The sequence below is a fragment of the Cyanistes caeruleus genome, chromosome 10, assembly GCF_971803275.1.
Source record: "Cyanistes caeruleus chromosome 10, bCyaCae1.hap1.1, whole genome shotgun sequence".
NCBI classification, from domain to species: Eukaryota; Metazoa; Chordata; class Aves; order Passeriformes; family Paridae; genus Cyanistes; species Cyanistes caeruleus.
The window spans coordinates 3,318,923-3,333,953 of NC_141710.1; the positions used below are offsets into that span (position 1 = coordinate 3,318,923).

The 15,031-nt window shown below is 40.0% G+C and overlaps 1 protein-coding gene across 1 annotated transcript in view; it reads right to left on the reverse strand.

Moving 5' to 3' along the window:
- The window catches only part of RBP1 (retinol binding protein 1), a 15,657-nt gene continuing 626 nt past the window's right edge, over positions 1-15,031 (reverse strand). Inside the window, exons 2-4 of the mRNA XM_023933505.2 lie at positions 14,793-14,971; positions 3,353-3,454; positions 1-274 (exon numbers count right to left, since the gene is read on the reverse strand). Coding sequence (XP_023789273.1) covers positions 221-274; positions 3,353-3,454; positions 14,793-14,971 — 335 coding nt within the window. The 3' untranslated portion in view covers positions 1-220. The remainder of the gene's footprint in view (positions 275-3,352; positions 3,455-14,792; positions 14,972-15,031) is intronic.

Consider the following 15,031-nt stretch of genomic DNA (forward strand, 5'->3'; position numbering starts at 1 on the left):
TTTAGGGAGTTTAGTATTTTTAATTGGCATTTCTAAAAACAGCTTTAATTGCAGTCATTTTGTTCAATTTCCTAAAAATATTTTATCCAGCTATACAGTTCTACTGTGATCTTCATTTCTGTGTTTGTTCTTGTCACTGAAGATGCTCAGCACCAGCATTTGGAGAGTTGGTGGCAAGGCTGTAAATTCTACTGTTCTTCACTCCTGTGGAAGCAGTAGCTCACTGCACCTTCTTAAAGACCTGCTTGCATGTGACTCCACATACTCTTATTTCCTAGAAGAGAAAATAATTAAAACCCACAATTTTTACATAGGACACAAACATTATGGATTCATGTGTATGTCCAGCTGAATTTGAATCCACAATTTTCTATTAAATTGGATTGGAAGGTTTGTACATATTTCAGCCTATTTTTCATTGTAAAAGAAACCATCTGGTTTGGGTTTGTTTTCTGCTAAAAGGTGGAGCAAGGGAAGATATTTTGGGATCTCAGATCTTAAAGGGCCAAATATGTTCCTGGTGCATTATTCTCTATTTGCAGTGAATAATATATAACTGCCATTTAGGCCTTTGGAATGGGCATTTTCTATTTTGGATACATAAAGAAGTGGGGATGGATTTGCCTCACCAGCTCTGGGTATGTGTGGTGATGACTGGTAGCTCAAGCCTACATATTTAGCAATCAGAAATTTAGCAACACAGAGCTCATGGCTACAAAAGGCAGGTGACAGCAGATGTGCTCCAGGCTTGTCCACCTGCAGTGAGGTTTGGCTGAAAGCCCTGGGTTCATAAAGCTGTTCCTTTGAGCTCCACAAGAGCCTTCCCAAACCCCTCTGGCTGATCTCTGGATCTCTGTGAGCTGGGCATGAGTAGGGGCAGAGTTTCCCTCCTGGGCTGGGATTTGCTGCTGTTTGCCTGTTCACCCATCCCCGTTCCTGAAACTCCTCAGGTTTGACCTGGGAAGTGAACACAGGTGTGTGTTCCTGTGGCAAGGTTTAGGTGCAAGAAAAAAGAGTGTGGAAGTTCTTAAAGGACATAAAGACAGTATTTATGCACGACCAAGCAGAAGGCATGCACTTTCCAGTTCAAGATGAGACTTTTAATAAAGCTCCTGGAATATTTTGCAGAAATTATGTACATTTCTTATGGGGGACTTTGATAAAATGACTTAAAAAACCCTTAAACTGGGTCAATAACCTTAACTGACATATGTTGCTGGACCCCAATAAGAGCAAGTGCTTCATGCTGAGTTGGTGGAGCAACAGACTGATGCAGTGATTTTAGTTAGGACCTGTTCTGTTCACTCCTGCACAGGTAACCCAGAAGATGGAGTTTGGAATAGGGGCTGAGAGACCAGTTGACAGTGAAAAAAACTATGGAGCAGAAGCAAACACTACAATAGAAAAGGGCAATGAAACTTAAAAGGAAATGGGGAATAGTCAAATAAGTCACTCACATAAAATAAAATCTAAAAGGAACTACACAGTACAGACCACAGAATGAAATGAAGAAAATAGGAAGTGATAAACTACTGAAGGATGTGACCCTACTCTCTGCAGGGCTGTGAAAAAAATAAATTAACACTTGGCGTTGTTTAAAGTTCAATAGGATCATAAAGCTATTGAAGTATTAATTCTTTAAAGGTAACTGCTCATTGTATCATAGCACTCTTAAAAGGACAGAACTTAGTGATCTCAGCTGATCAAAAATAAGGTACTAAAGGGGACTCTACTGTACTTTTAATGGAGAGAGCTGCATTAACAAGGATTGGAGAAATAGAGGGGACATCATTTGAAATTCATGAAATACAAGTGAGAAAATTGAAATACTGAGGAGTAGACTCTAAAATACTTGGTTACTTCCTTTGCATGAATTAATTTTGTACTGACTTCTGCATACATGGGAGACAGATTGTGGTAAATTTTCCAAGTGCCAGTGAGTGAATGCAGGAGCTGGCAGGTATGATCCAGAATTCTTCCCAGCCTTCTGAAAAGCAGCATCAGAGTAGTCAGGTTACCCTTACCTTAACTGGCACTAAACACAAGTATTTGAGCAACTGAATCCGAGTTCCTGACATCTAAAATCAACCTCCAGACAGGGAGTCTAGGAAGTGCTCTGGGCATGGAGGTCCATGGGCAGGCTGTGTGGCTAGAGCAGGAATCAGAGGAAGGACAGCAGAAAGCAGGCTTGAAGGAATGTGTGCTGGGGACAGAAGATGGGAAGAGAATGCCTGGGAACTAGCAAAGGCCAGAAAGCAGGATGCCAGTGCAGGGAAATCCAAGAGCAGCTGATGCTATTGTGTGCATGTGCAGGAGAATGGCCAAGATGAGCAGGACTGAGGTGTGAGCTGAAGTCAGGCCAGGCACTGTGATGGGTAACAGGACCTGGCTGGTGCCTGCTGCCATGGCCCTGCAGGCTGTGCAGCTGGGAGCAGGGTGGAAGTGCTGAAAGGTGCTGCTGGGAGTGTGCATGCACAGGAAATCCAGGCTTCTCCTTCTCACTGCTGCCTCTCCTCCAGGTGAGCCTTGGCCTCAGCTCACTCACACAGCAACCCTCTCCCTGCCTGTGCTGCACCAAGTACAGGTGGGAAGATCTGTCATAGCCATTCCTCTCCTAAACTGGATTCTGGGACCACCAATACTTCCTCAAAATGACCTTTGGTAATAAGGGGCTTGGGGTACTTCTGCAAAGATTTCATAACTCTGCTACTGATTGGAACATTTAGAAGATATCATTTTAGATTGCTGGATGCTAATAGTACTGCACAGTGAGAAGAAATGGAGGTTGGAGTTTATTATCCCAGCAGGAACACTGCCTTTTACCCACACTGATGAGAGAGTGAGGATGCTATAAAGAGATACAGGACAAAAGAACAGGCATCTTCTTTCAGGTCCTGTTCATTTAGAAAGATAAAAATGACGATTTGGAAAAAAACATCAATTTCAAAAGCTTAATTGCTGTTTTAGTTCTCTAGGCTATAATGTAGTGTGGCCTGTAATTATTTTAAAAGAACAATGATGTATTTTTCTCTTGTTGTTGGGTGCTCAGTTTCACAGCTCCCATACTGAGTATTTTACAGACAGTGAGGTGCACTCTGGTAAATGCCTTCCTTGTGTGAACATTTCAGCCTGGGGAGTCTGGACAGACACTGAGCACAGAAAGAGCATTTGAAATTGTCAGGCTTTGTAAGGGATGTAAAAACATAATGTCTCCAAATGAAATTGTTCCTTTAGAGACAAGTCAAATGCTGCACCAGTACACAATCATGTCAAAGCAAGCCAAAATGACATAGCACATTCCCTGCTAACCATTTTAATGGAGGGGCATTCAAAACTGCTGACATGATCTTACCAGGTGCATTTCATCTCCTTCGATCCACTGGGTCCAACCACGGCCTTCCTTCTCTCCATTCTGTACACAAAGCAGCTTATCTCCATCCCAAGACACAGTGGTCTAACAAAACAGACATGTTTGGTATTACTGTAATATTCTCTAATATTATGATGAGTTTCTGCGAAGCAAAACTTATCTCTAATGATGAGTGCATCTCATAAGAAGAGAGATTGGAGAGTGTTGTACTACTTAGGATAACTACCAAAGAAATGAGCTTGAACAGAAAGTTGCTGCCCAAATGCCTGCCAAAAACTTGGAGGGATGAGATAAAGCAAGAAAAAGATATCATCAAAACCATTGTGTAAGAACACCCTCCTCTTTCCCTGCTGAAAAATGCAGGAGCAGAATGGCTCTGCAGCCTAACACTGCATTTACAAAAGGAGCTGAAAACTTAAGATCTAGTTTGGTTTTTTATACCCTATGAGTGATTCCCCAGCTGCTCTACCTGAAAACAATTCCCATTTCCTGGCATTATGGATGACCAAAGCTTTTGAATACTGAGCTGGCTTTTGCTCATGTGTCAGCCTGCCTTCCTGCACAGAGCAGAGTGGTTTGGAAGTATCAGCAGTTGGGTACTTTGTCAGCATCCAGCTTTTTGCAATTGAGGCTGGGGAACTACTCGAGCCAGAAGTGGCAAAGTCAAGAGTCAGGTGCAGTAATCCCTACTGCACTTCTGAAAATATTGGTGCTGTCCTGAGGGGTTCAGCAAAACCTGATTCATAAAACTCCTTCACTGTATGTGTGTGCATCCTGCAGCCTGTTCCTCTGCTTTGCATTTACTGACAATTTGCCTTTCCTGCCTCCCCAAGACAAAGAGAAGCAATGCTCTGTAAAATACTTAAAGAGGGAAGAGCAGAGACAGTTTGTGCTTCATGAGGATAGTTTAACATTAGCACATGGCCTGTAAATCAGCTTGTTTGAAGGTGCTCTGAGAACTAAATATGGAATTAGTGTCTACCTTGTAAAAGTCTTCAGCCACTGCTTGCATGTGCAGTCAGACATGGAGAGATGATGAATTCTGATCTGTCATTAAAGGACAATTACTGCATCCATCCTGTGTAGTTCCTGAGAGAAGAAGTCAGCCTACATTCTTCCTTCTGGTCATTAAACCCAGTTCAACACTCCAAAGCTATCCAGTCCTATTTATTTCATCTGTCACAAACAGTTAATTCTTAAATGATAACCATGACAGCCACTACCTTTGAATGAGTGCAGGCAGCAGCCTCCTCCCATGGGAAGCTTTAGACTAAACCAGCATGGAAAATGAATCACTCCAGGAGTGCCAGGATAGATAATCATGGGCAAGGCCATGGGATTGATCCCATCAGTCTGTCTGCACTACAAGGGGGCTCTGAGAGACAAACTCACGTGTCCTTGTTAAAGAAATCTCTCTAATTTAGAAAATGCATTCACAAATTCTTCCGTTCTCTTCTGTAAACTGATATATTTAAACCAAGCAGTAGAGGTAACATTTAATGAAATCGTATCTTTTTAATGCAAAAAATGCTAATGCAGGAAGGAACAACACATTTGGGTAAAGCTGTAGTTAATGTGGTCACCATTACCTAAATCCTCTCCCATATCTGAATCTGCACACATCCACTGAAGAGATAGAAGATGACAAACAACAGGAGTTAAAGTGACTAATGTTGAATTTATAAGTTAACATATCTACAAATTTCTGATTCTAAGAAATGAATGTAACAGAAAATGAATGATGATTTGTAAGTGTGAGGGATACTGTGGAATGAAGCAATTGTATGTGGAACTTTGCTTAATAACTGCACTTATTTATATCCATTATAACTCATTATATTATTATATCCAGTAATAGCTCAGCATAGTTTAATCTTTAGATTAACAGTTAAATTTGGTGGGTTTATATGTGAATTCAGAGGCAATACACCATGATAAAGTAGGATCCAATTTTATTAGTCCTACTAATGTTCAAAGTCAGTTGTGAGTGTTACACTGACCTAGTACACTTGGGGGAAATAGAGAAATATTTGTAGCAGCACAAGGAAATGTTAACTTTTTGGCCTCCAAGGGTGATTGAAATTGTTTCATCTCAGAAAACAACACAATTTTTTCTCAGGATTTTTTGTTTTTCCAGTCAAGATTAGAAATTGCTTTTTGCAATTTGGTTGTAACCACGAAGAGTCTAAACCCACAGACATTAACCAAGGTGTCTTATCAGACAATATTCTCAGGTATCCTCTGCCTTCCCTTTGAGAAATATAAATATTAAGGGGATATGAGTAAATTGTACAATTCCTGATTTCTGGATGTAGCTGTTTTGCTCTGAATGTTATAAAGGGCAGAACACATTGCAAGAGAACATAATGGGATTTTCTTTGTTAGCAGGAACTATCACTTTATGACAGTAAGATTAATCAGTGGCATCTGTATCCTTTAGGTCAAATTGTAATGTCTCAATGTCTCTTTTATTAAACTAATACATAAAATACAAAATTCTCTTTTAGCTCAGATTGAAACATGTCCTTCCACCCCAAATATCTCTGCTGAGACACAGTGAGTGTTAGCTGAGGCTGAAGTTGCTCTGGCTGTTAATGTGCCCTGGCTGCTGTCAACATTCCACCCTCCACAGCATCTAAAGCAGAGCAACACTTGCTTTACAACATTCCCAAATACTTGAATCAGAACATAAAAACGATTCTCCAGAAATACTGTAGGGCAAATTGCTGTATCAAAGAGCAAGGATTTATTTTTGAGGACGTGATCAGGATCATGGTGTAATCAGGAGCCAAGCACTTGCAGACTGCCAAGGCAGTTCTGTGTGACCCTTTGGTTCTTCCTGGCACACACTCCCAAGATAAACAAACACTTTACCTTTTATATAAAGCTACTTTCCTTAGTAAAGTATGCCTTTGTAATGAACCTTGTTTGCCCCCATTTTGGTAATAGCATTAGCTAAGGGCTGCCTGGTTACAGAGCTGCTGCCACCTGCCCAAATACTGAAAACCCTTGCCATGGCAGCCCAGGCACACAGCTCCCGCTCCTTGTCCTCTTCCACATGAGGGGGACAGGCAGACAAACTCCAGGCACACAGAAAGCTGCAGTTTCCAGTAACAGAACCAACTAGCTGAAAATGGAGTATTACTTCTCTAAAACTGAACTCTTGACTTTTCGAGCATCTTGTACTCCTTGATAATAAATGGAAGGTATTGTTTATTCCTTTCAACTACACAGTACTCAATCTAACTCACCATGAGCAAGCTTAAATCTTGCTCACTTCCTACTTGCTCATACTTAACCCTGAGATGAACATTTCCTAGGTCAGGTGCATGTAGTTCTGTAGGAAGCTTCAAGAGAGAATGGCAATGAGTGCAATCAGCCAGCAAAACTACCACCAATAGTACTAAAGGAACACCACAAAAGGTGACTGAGGGAGGGAAAACCAGGCAGTCTTGCCTTATTTAACTCTTCCCCAAAATTCCAACCCCCAATATTGCACATTTTTCAGATTATGTACACTTTGTTCTTGAGGTGTAATATTAGAGAATGGAGCTCTTCTGGGAAGTGAAAAAGCCTTTGAAGCCAGAGAAAACAAAAAAATGTTCAAATTTTCTTTAGTTTTATGGTATGGTTTCTGTAGTGTTTCACTTTTTATGTACTTTGATATTCTCCTTTTACTACTTGGGCATCCACATACTTTTGTTAGTGATTTAATCTCTTTGTGTTATGAAGTTTTAAATTTATATCCATAGCACCACCTACATTTTCCTGAATATTAAAGTTGGTGGAAATGATAATTAAAGTATTCTCATTACTGTTTCCCAGTTATGAGACAAGGTGGATTTATTAAATGAAGTATTTAGTAACCCCTAAACAAATTATTGACTATGTACCTGCTTTTTCTTTAGCAGGAGCAACTGTAGTGAAATGTTGCACAATTTCAGCTTCTGGTGGCAAATCATCCTGACCCACAGGTAGAGACAGTGACTTTTGTAATTTACTGAAATAGTCATCAAACCTTATCAGGGTACTTTGCATTTCCCAGTGAGGTCTAAGTGCAAAGACATTTGGTGCTGGTTTCACAATATTCCTCATTCCCCTGCTGGCAGTTCCTGTGTGCCTGCCTGGGTCAGGGGCTCGGCAGCTGAGGGTACAAAATGGATTTTACAGATGAATGGAAGAAAATAACTTTTTTTTTTTTTTCCAAGCAGTTCCTGAACATTTTTTTTAAATGCTGCATAGATTTTTGACACATTACCTTTACAAGTATGAATTGCAGCTCCCACATTTCATCAAAAATACGTTATTGATTTCCTATCTGTAGCAGAAACACAGCAGCACCAGTTCTATTTTCCTCCTGCCTCCCTCAGAGTGTTGTCTCTATACATGGAGCACCAAATGACTGCAAAGCTAGGTGTGCACCACACTCCCTGCTCCATCTCCATACAGTAATTCTCTGCTTGGGAGAATGACAGCCCATTTTACAACTGTAATTATGATCTAAGAAGGATTTAAAAAATGGAAAGTGTTTTTTTTTTTTTTTTAGATCAGATGAAACAGAAAAATCCAATTTGAGCTGTGTCTTGTAAATAACACCAAAGAAAGTATCCTAGAACTTTTGGTCAAACACAGCAATATCTCCAACAAGGTATTTAACAACTTCTCAAGATAAACCATTTCATCTGTACTGAGTACAAAGTGATATAAAAACCTCTTGTAAGCGGTTTTTTGGGGTAAAAAATGAAGTGCTGATAGGATAAACTCCTTGTGATGTCCCAGACAAAGTCCAGTATAGCTGTGAAGGGGAATTCTGCCAGGTGGTCACTCCCTACAGCCTTTATGCAGGAGGCTGCTCCAGGGGGTACAGCCATGGGAGTCACCTCTGCCCCTGAAACCCCTTTTGTCTCGTCACATCTGCATCTGGAAGTTCTGGAAGAAAAAAACAAAGCAAACAGAACAATTCCTGGCCTTTATCTCCAGATCGTGGTGCTGGCCAAAGGCTGAACCTATTTCACTCTGCTGCAGCTGAGTCAGGGCAAAGTCTCCTTTGCTTTTGTCATGGCCAACATCTCCAGGGGCAGCACTGCTGGGAAAGAGGCTTAGGATTGGAGTGAGAAGTTTTAGATGAAAGGTAAGCTGTTGTCATATAGGATCAGACCCTAAATGTTCCAATTCCTTATTTTGAATCCTTGCTCATAAGAGCAACAGAGCAAAGCAAAGACAAGGTATGTTCCAGGGACTAGGAAAGTGAAGCTGCAAAGCTCTGGGCTATGACAGTATGTGGGGGGAGGTGGAGAATCAATATTTTAGACAGTGCATATCGCTTTATTTCTTAGGAATGGGGTTTTTTTTCCTCACTGAAATAAAACTGTATACAAATAACACAAAACTAGGAAAAATTGTATATCCCATGCCAGAAAAAAGAGTAAAAGACATCACATCCAATTCACTCTGTGCAAAGATCAGAATCGATTCTAAGACACTTACTGTTTAAATTAATGGCTATAACTAATTTATCCCCTGTGTAATTTTAGCAAGATGCTATTGCACATAACACTAATGGTTTGTCATTCAAAATTGGATTTGTTAAGTCTGGTTCTCAGCTTTTCAGCTGATTCTGATTGCACTTTCTGCATTCATAACTCTCAGGGCTTTTTAGAGTTCACAAAAAGCTGAAATGCTAAACCTACTCAAACCCACTTTCCCTGCAGAGCTTCCATATGCTAGCAGCAGTTTTGTGAGTAACCAGCTCCAAAGCTTCTAATCAGCCTCGTGGTTTAGACATGAATCCAGCCCTGCAAAATGTGAAGTTTATGACATTTCTATGGCCAAAGATTCTGATCATCTCATTTGCTATCACTGTTCAAATGTGCTGAGCACATCACTTCCAGGCAGTAACTAATGCCCAAGGAGCAAGCAGGGTGGGACAAGGCAGGAAAAAGGAAACTCTTCCTCCTCACTGAGGCACAGACAGAAGGGACCAGAGTCCATTGTGACAGAGCCTGAGACAGACCCAGCTATCTGGAGCCTCAGAGGGGTTGACTGGAGGACTTTTCTTGTTGAGAGCAGTTTGTAAAGGACCAGAAATACCAACAGAAAACTATCATAAAGTCTACCTCTTAAATTACACCTCCCTCCCCCCCAAAATAAAAAAAATCAGGGATTATGCCAATAAGGAGCTGGGGAAGTTACAGTACTGCAAAGAGACAGGAGGCACTAAATCTGAGAGAAGACCAGCCCCAGCAACAGTGATTCTAGAATAATGCTTGTTCCACCAAAGTATAGGAGAAAATACAAGCCCAAAATGGTAAAGAAATAAAGCAGCTACATCAGAGGGATTGAGTAAAGATATATTGCTGATCTTGCATCTTACTGGACACGCACAATTTATTTTGAATCTTCTCACCCTGTGGGAGATCCCTCCTGCAATTCCATGAAAGTGGAATGTTGTTTATTGGTTGTTGTTTTTCTGGCAGCAAAGTCTTAATTCCCAGACCTGCTCAGACCTAGATTAACAGCTGTGAATTCCATTTGTGTAACAGAGGAACCTGCCTAAATAGTTAAATAAGCTTCAAGGACCATGTGATTTTGTAACAGGGCTTTATTCTGACCTTGCAGTGGTATAAATCAAATTATGGCCAGAACAACTACCTCCACTGGAGTTTTCCTGAAAACAAACTTGAGAGGAATCAGTGTCACATTAGGCATGTTTGTTAATTAAAACAGAGCCATGATCACTTTTGAGCAACTTCCCTCCCTTCAGCAGGATTTGGCACAGTCAGGTGTCTGTGAACAGTCCTTGTGTGGCTGTTTCAAACACTGACATTTCACATGGTAAGATGTTTTCTAGATTTAATGAGGGAACTCTACAACTCCCAAATCCTCCTCACCCTCCCCCACCCTAGCAAGTTTCACTTAGGACTACAAGTTCTGTTAGTTCCAATAAAGGAACCCTAAACACCCACTTGTTAACTTATTCATGGTTATATCCCACTTGTATTCAGGTTTAGATAACTAAATGGTTAGGATGTATTATTTCCCACATTCACTTTAAAATTCTTGCAGTTTTTCTCTGTTTCCCAGCTCCCTGCCTTTGTCATTTCATTTCCTGCTTCAATGGAAGAAGAAAATTACTGCATCAGAGAGCACAAGGTTCTGAGTTACCAAAGCATCTCTCATATGCTTGGACAAACACTCAGTTATAACACAACTGTTCTCAGTTATCCAAGAAATTCTGCTCTTCTATATTTAGAACATGAAATCTTTCTTGATTTTTTAACAGATCACTTGCCCTTAAGTCTCTGTCAAAAGAGATTAATTCTGCATAGTGTAAGATAAAGCAATTCAGGCTTTCATATGCCTGAAGAGCAGAGAATAATTACAATGCAAAAGTCTTCTCTGACTTTACCAGCAGAATCATTAGAAAACTAAAAATTTTAAGAAAATAATTTTTGCATCTGAGCTATCCAATTTTCAATCTGCTTTGATTCACTGGATGCAAAGACTTGCAATGTGAAACTCCAGCCTTCATTTCAGCATTTTAAGGTTTTTCAGTTAACTTTTTCATAATTTCTTTACTAAACACTAAGTAAATTACACTGTGAAGGTACAGAAGGCTTATGTGCCTTGTTCCTATGTGCTGGTCCATATTTCACACTGCAGATGATTCACCAGCTTCACTGGTTGTGACAGTGAGAAAGGGAAGCACAATTTCCTTTTTTTGCACACACACACCCCTTTGTAGTAGATGTTTTCAACATTGTTATCTTTGATGGTAGTTTAATCACCTCAGTCTTGAATCTTTCCTTGGGCTCATAACTGTTCAGTGAATCTGGACCTCAATATCCTGATTGAGAGCATTCCAGCAGCCCAAATCACACAGTGCCACTGGGGCACTTTCCTAAACACAAATGCACATACTTTCAGAGATGGGATTGGATTAATTGTTTCAATAATGCTTCCTTTTGCATGCACAGTAAATTTTTTCCACAGTAATGTTGATATAAATGAAACAAAGTTTCATACTTGGAGCAACACCTGAGATGGTAAAAAAATCACAAATTGAGATTGTAGAAATTCACTTTAAAATGGAGGAGATTTAATGATGAGACTGGAGCTTCACTGAGAATTAAGATAGCAGGATCAAAGACTCAGTGTGAGAAACACTAAAGCCAGAGCTCTCCATTTAACTTGAAATTTCTCTCCTGGTACATTCTCCATTTGTTAATATGTTACCAATTAAAACTATGAACAAACTCTTCAAAGCAGTTGAAACTTGACTACATGCTTCAATTCACATCATGTGAGAAAAAATGTAACCCAAATTCATGTCCTAAACTTCTTTCTACACCATCTAATGTACACCTTGGGACATCTCAAAGAATGAAAGATGTTCCTGAAGATGTAAACTTTCATTTTATATTTATACTTGAAACTGCCAAGTTTTTAACAACCTGAATTGTTAAGTATGATTGAAGTTGCAGGAAGATCTCTTTCACAAAACTGCCAAGTGAATAGATGAAATTTTTATCTCAGAGTGGGTGGAAAGCTCAAGGAGCACTGCTACCATCATTTGTGATCTCTCCTCTGGTCAACTATCTCCATCTTTGGTTTTGCAGAACACAGAAACTGCATCTTTGACTGAACTTCAGGGCTTTAGAGTTTCCAAAGTATCAAATTTTCACTTCCCAACAGAAACAAAATCCTGAAGTACCTGATGTCACCAACTGCTGTTCCCTCTATCCCTCCAGAGAACAGTCACCCAAAAACATGTGTATGCAAGAGAGCCAGGCTGAGGGTCAGAAAAAGGACAAACTGCAATTGCTCACGTTTATCCTTCTCAATTAACTCCCTGATGCAGAAAGTTCAGACAGGCTCCCAGGAGTGACCAACTATAAAACTGAAAACACCTTAATTGCAAAGGAGGAGAGGGCTTGTACTTTCCTAAGAGTATAAAGTTCCTAATGTCAAAACTTCAGCTTCTAACATAAGTATCAGCAAAACTTTTTAGCCCTTCCTCCTCACAGACAGTACTGATTTGGAATTACTCTAGTTACACTCTACCCTGACTGGCCTGAGGATATGTCTTACAACTGAAAGGTGAACACAATTTCAGTGAATTACACACAAGATCTAACCTGTCCACCATCCTGATACTATTTTTTTCAGATATGTTAACTCTAGCTAGATGACATATTCTTCATTAGAAGAAAAAACAATCCATACTTCTAGGAAGGATTACTTCTAAGGTTATTTTTGCTAGGCTCCTGATGATTGCTCTGCTGTATAGATTAATGTTTAATGTGTAATTTGTCTTATCCATGTTACTTTGTACTGCTCATACATCGAGCTCCTTGGATAAAACTTGCTCAGTGGTCTGCTCAGTCCACAATATAAATAACAATAATTGATTCACAACCTGTCCCATTACACAGGCTGACTATTAATGATTAAGCCATTTATGGCATGCAGTTCCACAGGCTCTACATGAACAAATGGAACATGAAGAATGATATTCAACCTTTGATTTTATGGTACTATTCTTTGTACCACCACTCAGGGACTGGCCCAGAATCTCTTGTAACCTCCATGACTCTTCTCTCACAAGACTCTTTGTGCACTGTTGGAGTCATTTTGCTGCTTAACTACAAATTTTGCCTGGCATTATGGTTATAAGCTTAGGACTGAAGTCACTTCAGAAAGACAGCTTCTTGTACTGTCTTGCTGTTGACAAAACAGAGGTCTCATGTAGAAAAGAAATCTTTAATAAGAAAATTGAACTATAAAGTGTGATGAAAGGCAAATGGAGTACCAGTGACCTGAACTGTCCAGCTACAGCTGGAGACCACAAAGAGACATGGAGATCTCTGGGGAGGTCTTGTGGAATTACATCCCTCCGTCCTTAGAAAAGCCCAGTCAGAGTCAGTGACTGCTATTAGGGGTGTTTGTTTGTTTGTAACAGGCAGGAAGGTGCTGATAACTTCTGCTTCCAAGGTTGAAGGAGCATTTCCCACTAAACAGTAGACAGAGGAATGTCTGAGTAACCTTTTGAAAGTAGGCTGAACTAGGTTCTACTCCAAATCAATCAGCTGTTGCAGTGACTGAAATTATCTCTCTCTAGTTTCTTCTTTCTGGTTTTGAACATTTTGAATCCTTCCCTTATCACTCAATTTAGCAAAACACGGTAGAGAATTTTGGCTTGTTAAAAATAATAAAATATTTCTTCTTTCCACCATGCAGAGGATGGTTTAGTTCTCCTTCAAATGGGAGTTTAATGATATTCAAGTACAGATAATGCTTACACAGGGACAGTTCTGTGCACACACACACCTTTGTAGCAGATGTTTTCAACATTGCTATCTTTGATGGTAGTTTAATCATCTTAGTCTTAAATCTTTCCTTGGGCTCATAACTGTTCAGTGAATCTGGACCTCAATATCCTGACTGAGAGCATTCCAGCAGCCCAAATCACACAGTGCCACTGGGGCACTTTCCTAAACACAAATGCTCCTCCCTTCTGTCCGTGGTGTATTCTGCACTCTCATTAAACTTGTACCCTCTGTAACAATGACTACAGAGGGATTTGCTGAGACACTCAGTAAGTGACCATTCTTTCTCCCTGGTCCTCCAATTTTTTCCTTTTCCTGCAATGATCAGGGCAAAAGCAAATTTGCAAATCTTAGTGTGAGAGAAAAATATTTCTATTTAAAATAGCACTATCTTTCTCAGAATGGAAACCTATTAATTCTCTTTCATGAGATTCTTTATCTAGAGTCCCTCCTGAGATAATTTTATTTGTCAACTTCCTCACTGTAGAATATTGCCAGTGTCAAGCTGTCAAACTAATAGATGAGAACTTGCTATTCTCAAGTTTTTCCCCTGTAAACTGGTATTTATCAGTCCTAAGTTAAAACGCAAAAAGTGCTCATAAAACAGAGCTATTGCAAAACAAAGTCCTCAGTGTTTGCTTATTCATTTCAGTAAGATTTGTTCCAGTGGGCTAATTAAGTGTGTGCTCTAATAAATACACCCAGGCAATCTTTAAGCACTTGGCTATTCTCACACAGGAGCAGTGCCTGACCTTGCAATCAGTGCATTTCCTCCAGTGTGAAACCTTACTCATTAAAGAGGTTCTGGAAGTGACCCTAGATGTCTTTTTGACTAAAAAAAGTCCCACTACAAATGAGCATAGCTTCACTGAGGTTATTATTCACTGATTGATAAAACTGCTTTGTGCTCCTGATGAAAATTAGCATTCCTCTAATCCAAAGGCACGCTCACAACTGTAGGTACATTGTGGCAAACTGAGAAGTACAGAAATGATTTCAGGAATAGCCACCAGGATGGTTAAAACTTGTGTTCTGTGAAAGGCCTCAGGTTGTCAATATTCCTTTTTGTCCATTGTTACAGCTCTACTTCTTACCATGCACTTGCGATCGTCCACCCCAGATAAATCCTCCTCAAACTCCTTCCCTATATCAAATTCCATGATGTAGTTTCTAAAAGTGCTTAGCGTTTTAATGATCATATGATCCCCGTTCTGAAGGATTTCTTTGTCAGGCTTCAGCAGGTTTGCTATTTTTCTTACAGCAACATTTACATCTGAAAAAGAAAGGAGTTATTTTTATCGAGAAAAGTCTTCCCCTTGTCGCTCCTAGGGAG